The following is a 7698-nucleotide window of genomic DNA, read 5'->3' as shown; positions in this document are numbered from 1 at the left end:
ATTTTTTTTAGTTTTATAAAAAATTTTAAATGCATGTTACGCATGCATAGTTTATACATAAATTTTTACATAAACAAATAAACAATGCTAGAATAATTAAAGTCGTACCAAATACTAAACCAACTGCATAATAATCTTCAGGGAATGAATCGAGCATTCCATTGTTAAAATATTTTTCCTTAATCTTTCGTACAATAATTTTAAAGAACTCTTTCCTGGGATCTCCAAAATCTTTAGCATCCTTATTTTATGAACGTTTAAAAAATTGTTCTTCTAGTTATTATATCAAAAGCAAATCATCAAAAACTATTTTTTTTATACAAATGAAATCATTTTTTATGATATAATTAATGTTATAAGAGTTATCTCATTATAAAATTGTACTTCCAGAGTAATCAATTTATTTTTAATATCCAGCAACTCTTTGAACGCAGTCGTCAATATATTTGAACGATCAACAAGAATAAAAGATGTCTCTCCATCTGGACAAACAGCAAGGTCTGTGATTTTAAGAGGCCTTCCAGTGATCAACTTTTTTTGCATATATCGCAATATTTCAACAGGATTTTCTGAAATATTTTTCTCATGACAGTATTGGATAATGTTCTCTATCTTTGTATCTAAATCTTCTTTAAAAACTACATTTTTATCACTGTTTATTGAAGAAACAGATAGATCACTCTCATTTATGTCTTGTTTAAATTCCAAAATAGGTAAAAACAAATTCACATTCGGTGATTCATATTCTGGCAGCTCATACTGGGGTAAAGGTTGCATAGAATAACAATTTTGTTGCGTAAAATTATTATTTAAATTATTACAATTGTCATTGCCTTTGAATGGAAAAAACAGAGGAAGTTCAAAAACATCATCATTTTCGTCACTGCTAACATTAAAGCAAATCTGTATGTGACTTCTTAACTCATTTAAGAAGAAATCTTTCCTACAATTCAAACACTTGTTATTTAAAGTAACTATAAGCTCTTCATTTATTGTTATAGTCGACAAAGACTTTTGTATTGATCTAATATACACTTTTCCTTGGCCTCCGCCCATACTTAACTTAATTTCTTTTGCAGCAAGACTACAGTTTAATAATACTAAATCTCAAGAATTCGCTAAATAAGCCATTAACTCAATTCCACCAGATTCTTTAACTTGTGGAAAATTTTCAATAATTTTACTGTAAACAGCTTCTTCATTGTCATTTAATACAAGCTTAATTTTTTTATTCGCAAGGTCTGCTTTTTTTAAAACTATTTTTTGGTCAGTAGTAGGAATTTTTGTAGCATACATATTTGCCATACACATAAAATTAACAGTCCAAGTTCTTCTCCTCTCTTCTTCTGGTTTGAGACGAGCATCTTAATATATTAGAAATATTTGTTCAGGTTTCTTCTACTAACTGTGTATAGTTTTAAATCAAAAACATAAAATGTAATCTCAAAATCATTTACATAAATATTAAAATAAATATTTGACAATTATATGTTAATTAAAAAACTAAGAATCTATAATAATTTGTTAAAACACAATGTTTGTAGCTTTTATAGACAATTTTTAAATTCTAATAAAACTTTATAGTTAAATTTTTTTTTTTTTAAGAGGTTATTCTTATTGTAGATTTTCAAAATTTAACATGAAAAAATATTAATTGCAAAATTTTTAAATATTACAAGAAAATTTACCAGAAGAACTCGAAAAATGGACTATTTGATTAATCAAAAACAAGTCACAGTTAACAATTTAAATAATCAAAAACAAGTAACATGTTACTTGTTTTTGATTATTCAAAATGTTAACAATACATTAATGTTATTATTAACAATATTGTAAATAGTGTCTATTGCAATAGACGCTGTCAGTGTTAGCCAATTTAAAAATGCAATGAATTTGTTAAATAATAACTTTTATTAAACTAAATTTTTTTTTTGTTAATTTATAGTTAACTAAAGTAACTATATGTAACTAGTTACAAATTCTACATAGTTTTAACTTAATATTCTTGAAAAATACCTTCACTCCCTCTCATTCTTCTTCCTCTGAACAAACGATCTCTTTCAGATACCCTTGCTTGAAATTTTCCAAGATTTAATGCTGGTGAAAAAGTTAAATTTTCATTTTGATTTACATCTTCTGTCGAAGACAAGTTACATTTTCTTGCTTGTTGTTGATGCTTGTTTCTACAAGAATCTGATTTTATCACCAAGTGCGATAACTCCAAGTCTAGATAGCTCCTCATCAGATGCAGCTAAAACTGACAAAATATCAAATCTTTCTGTTTTAAATCCGTTAATGAGATTTTGTAAACCAATATTTGTTAAAACATCAATCTCATTATCTGCGACAAAGTATGTCATTTTTAAAATTTAAATACATTTTATAAAAACCCCTCTTTTCTAGATTTCACCCTCCTTTAAATCTCCTCCGTATAAAGAATGACCACATAATGAAGTGAGCACATCATATAAAGCAATGAGCGCATCATATAATAGAGTGAGCATAACCCACAATGTAGAAGCACTTCATATAATGCAGTACTACATCATATAATGTAATGAACGCATCATATAATCTAGTAGCACATTATATAATGCATTAACACATCATATAATGTAGTCAACACAGCGTATAATGTAGTTAGCACATCATATAATGTAGTACGCACAGCGTACATTGTAGTTAGCACAGCGTATAATGTAGTCAGTGCAGTGTATAATATGCATCCATAGTCATAAGAGAGTGTAGTATAAGGGAGGGCGTATCCAAATATGTCATAAGGAAGGGTCAATATAATGCCTCTTCCACTTCTAACCAAAAATTGATGTTTAATTGGATATATATGACTAAAAAAGTTATACAACTATTGTGAAAAAAAAGTTATACAACTATAAGTCAATTGGCTGTAATAAACATGTCATCTTACTAATCAAGTTTAGCAAAAATCTATAATGACATCTTTCATGTGATTATTACATTAACAGAATTAAGGACCATATAGTATAGTTAACGAGCTAGACATTTTATTTGGTTAACAAACAAGTTTCCTGTTTCAAAATGAAAAACAAATAAAATGTTAAAAAATGTGAAACTATTTTAAAGGTAATATAATGTATTTTTGTCTTGGCTTTTAGTTAATGATTAAAATGATTAATTCCAGAAATAAAACTGTGTTTATTATTTTTAACGATAGACACGTGAAGCTAAGCCAGATGGGTCTATCAAAAAATTTAACAAGTCACAACACTTGCTGTATAATTTATGCGAGTCACAATACTTGCTGTATTATTTAGGCAAGTCACAACACTTGTTATATAGTTTATGCAAGTCACAACACTTCCTGTATTATTTGAGCAAGTCACAACACTTGCTGTATTATGCAAGTCACAACACTTGCCATATAATTTATGCAAGTCATAACACTTGCAATACATTTTTTGCAAGTCACAACACTTGCTGTGTTATTGAATTAATTAAATTGTTTCTCACCGGAAACAACATCAGCCGCAAGCTGGATCTTTTTCATGCAATAGTCAGCAGCTTCATTATCAGATTCATCATCTTTCCAGTAAGAAATGGTGTAAATAAAGTCATTTTTTCTTTTATTAACTTTTTTTACTCTGCCGCTATATAAAACACATTTACATGCCTTTGGATCGTACCATTCATGCTCTAGTTTCTTCGCAACAATTCTATCTGACATGACATCTTCTAAATCAAATAGTTGGTCATTGGACAAGTGCTTATATGAATTAATAATTTTGTCAAAATTCAATTTAGATAGGTCGCGCTCTAACTTTCTTTATTCTTTTTCATCCAATTTTTAGCGCATTATATTTGTCTTTTGCAAATCTTATCTCTTACTTTGCACTGATGCAGTCGATTTGTAAATCTGTTTTTACGTGCTACATTAATTGACCATTTAGCAAGCTTTTCTCTTCAACTTAAATCTAGAGTGTCTAGATAGTTGGCAGTCCTATTCTTTTTTGACCTTCGTTTGCAAGAGCTGCAATAGTAGCAAGTTGTTGCATTAGTAGCCCGTACTTTTGCATCACTAAACATACCAGTCAATTCCTCACTATCTATATTGTGAAGCCTTGCATTAGCTGTTTCCTCTTTAAATTTCTCTGTCACGGTAAGTGAAAAATATCTACTATTGTCTATATAAAACATCTTCCACTGCAATATGACAAGCTGAAGTCACTTTAAGAAGCTCTTTATCAGCGGAGCATAAACTTGTTACTGATTCTAAATTGTTCGGCTCTAGCGGTTGTTCAAAAAAATCTGTCTTTCTGCAAAACAAACCAGCTGGATTGGATTTGCGTGTTTGAATTGTTTGTATAACATCTTTCACAACCTGGATACCAGCAATATGATCAAAAGTTGCTTGCTCTGATGTAACTTAAAACTTTTTCATCCAGGGTCCAGTAAGAAGTTTTCCAAATACCGCAAGTACATACATTTGTTTATTTGCGGTTGCACTACAAAATACTGTTCGAAGAGTTCCTTGTAAACTTTACTGTTCCAATTGTAAGATATTGTTTAAATTTACTGTGATGCTTTATTAAAATAAAGCAAGTATGCAAAAGAATGTGAAGTCTGTTTCCACGATACCTAGGAATGATACCTCGTGGTAAATCATTATTATCTAAAAAATTTACAAAACCTTGTGAATCGCATTTTTACATCTTTAAATCTCATTTTGTTTATAACTAATATAATCAAGTTTGCCATGCAGTCATTTCTAAACAAATTGCATTTCTCATTCTCTAGAGACTTCAGTGCTGTACGGCATGATGTTGCAATTGTATTAAGAGAGTGCAAATGGTAGTTCAGCTCATTTAGACTTTTCCCCCAGGTTGCACATGCTTTGCTTATGGTAAGATGATTAACAGCATCTCGGTCAGACATTGTTAGGAATATTTTTAACAATTGAATTACAAGATTCGTTCCAGCTGCACAAGTGAAAATGAGAATGAATAAAAGCCACATGATCGATGGTATTACATATATGGTTTTCATATTCATCTGCTGTCCCACCGGGTAGTTGGTCCAGAGCAACAACTAGGAATTGATCTTTTGACGTCAAGTAAATACTGTAATATGGATACCTTCTTGTGTTGTGGCATCAAACCCAAGAGTAAGTTGACTATTGATGATTGCCCATTTAGCTGCCAAGCTCCCGAGCCATTTTTTCAACGCTATTGCGGTTTGGAATATCAGAGAAAGCAAAACCCATACATTGTCCAATTTTCTGAATCATTAGGAATATTACCTGTTAAGACATTACATATTAACATGTTATAAATAATCGTTCTCATCTATAACGAATATGTCTTTCTTTCTTCATTTATGTTCAAAAGTGTGGTTGTGTTCTCCTATTTTCGAAGCAAATTTTTTTCCAAACTTGCAATTACTTTTTTTTTTGCCCTGTTATCTGTGTTATACGTGACCTTTATTTGATTTTTTTTCATTAAATTTAAATTTTTTTATTTTAGCTGTATGACTGCGAATTTGTCGAGTAAAATAATATATTTGCAATTTTTTTTTAGTTCTTTCAATTCCGTTCTTAAACTTCTTATAATCTCTTCTATTCGTTTAACACTTTGTTTTAAAACTTTTAATTTATATGGCATATTATTTAATTTAAATTTAACTATAGCTATATTTTTTTTGTATTTCTTGGAAGAGGCAGCTAATTGATTAGCCATATTACATAACCGACTCTTCAATAGATTTTCTCTAGTTGATATTTCTTGTCCACAAGTGTCACTATTTGAACATGATTACTACAATTGGCTGTTGGTAAAAGCTCATAGTGTTTCATAAAAGACTTTTGTGTTCAATTGAAGGTAAAATACTAGGACTAGAGAGTGATGCTTGTGTCATTGTTGAGATTGTGGTAGCTTGGAAATAGTTTATTGCAAAAATCAACAAAACATTTATAGTGCCTTTTAAAATTATGTCTCCATTGTTTTGCTACATTCACTACTAGTGATTTTTTCTACAGTTTCCTTATGTAACTCCCTGCTGTTAATGAAAACAAAAAGTACATGTCCGTTTCTACAATTAATGTTTGTATCAATTATATTTTGTTGCTATATATTTTATGTTTTTGTTACTATATTTAGTTATTGTTTCTATATAAACTATAATAGTTATTAATACATTAAGTTAACGTATTGATTATTATTAATACGCTAATGTATCAGTAACTATTAAAAATAAAATTAACTGTAAATTAGTGGATATGCAAAAATAGTGGAAAGCAAAATAAAAGTTTTTATTTATAAACTTTGTTATGAATAGTTTTTTATAACCTGCTATATTATAAAAAATACTGTTTATCTAAATCAAACATAAATTTGCACGTCAAGAAAATATTAAAGTATTTTGCTAAATAATTTGACAGGTGCATAGATAAAAGAAAAACTAGAAAAACTTTATAAAAGGATAGTATGAAGAAACAACATAACTTCATCCCAGAAATTAATGTTGCTAAACACTAAAGTTAAAGTTTAAAAACTTTAATTGTTAAAGTTCATTTATAAATTAGCATTGCAATAATTACAAATTTTATTAACTTTATTTATCAACAACAACAACAACAAAAAAATCGGGTGGACCTGGCATTGAACATGAACATTTGCTTTTCCACCCGGACCTCTTTGGTCGCTTCCGCCTCTTCTGCCATCTTGTCTTTGGTGATGGGTCCCACCACCCAGGTATGTAGGACTAGACCATGTAAAAGATAGATTGTGCTCCCCATTATCCACAAGCAACGCAAAAATGATGCGTTGGTTAGCGGTCCAGGGTAGAGAGACCTATACTTTACGTAATCTTCGTAAGTTGGTTTATAATGACAATATTAAAGCAATAAAATAAGTAATATTTCAATTAGATATTGCAAATGAAATTAAAAGTAGAATTAACAAAATGATTATAAACATAGATGATTTGAAAGATAAGTGACAACACTGGTAAAAATAAAAATAATATAGTTTTAAATCAGTGTGCTATCTTTAAATATACAAACTTTACCAGTTGAAAAAAACCACAAAGAAATAATATATGTTTTTATTTAAATCTTATTGCAAAGTTGATAAATATTGTCTTACCAGTTTGAGTAGGCAGAGAATCATAATACGAAAACAAAAATTGCAAATAATTTTTTATATAAACTCATGTAGCAAAGTTGTAAAGCCTTACAAGTTGTAACAGAAAAAAAAAAAAGCATAATAATAACAAAAGTTGCCTTAAAATAAAGAAATAGGCATAATAAACTAAAATTAAATTCTTGTAACAATTTTCCAATTACAGTCATTTTGAAAAGTTTACTTTATACACATTACCAATTTATTCAGATGACGATGGTTGATGATATATGAATGTTACGTTTTTGTTTCCCGAGCGATTGTTCGCCTCTCGGCACCGTCAAAAAATATCGTCACCGGTTGTAAAAAAAGTCTCAAAAAATAAAAGAAGTGTAATCATTAATAAAAATTCCCAAAAAAATTATTAATCTACAAAATTATTCTTTTTTAGATATTGACGAAAGTTTGAATATTCTAATTTTATGTCTTCAAATGTTATAGAGGGATCTACTAGTTTTCCCAACTCGCTAAAATGATTATAAATGACTGCTTTTTCTACAAATGTCCTTTGATATATTTTCGCGTGTTTAATAACAAATAACGC

General features: G+C 29.1%; 1 protein-coding gene across 1 annotated transcript; it reads right to left on the bottom strand.

Moving 5' to 3' along the window:
• Window positions 1-336: 336 nt before the first annotated feature.
• Window positions 337-1056, bottom strand: LOC136074500 (uncharacterized). The gene has a single exon (XM_065786826.1). It carries the CDS (start codon window positions 1054-1056, stop codon window positions 337-339), a length of 720 nt encoding a protein of 239 aa, XP_065642898.1.
• Between the last annotated feature and the right edge of the window lie 6642 nt (window positions 1057-7698).

The sequence above is a fragment of the Hydra vulgaris genome, chromosome 01 (genome assembly GCF_038396675.1).
Source record: "Hydra vulgaris chromosome 01, alternate assembly HydraT2T_AEP".
NCBI lineage: Eukaryota > Metazoa > Cnidaria > Hydrozoa > Anthoathecata > Hydridae > Hydra > Hydra vulgaris.
The sequence above is the reverse complement of the archived record's forward strand: the minus strand, read 5'-3'. Positions and strand labels throughout refer to the sequence as shown.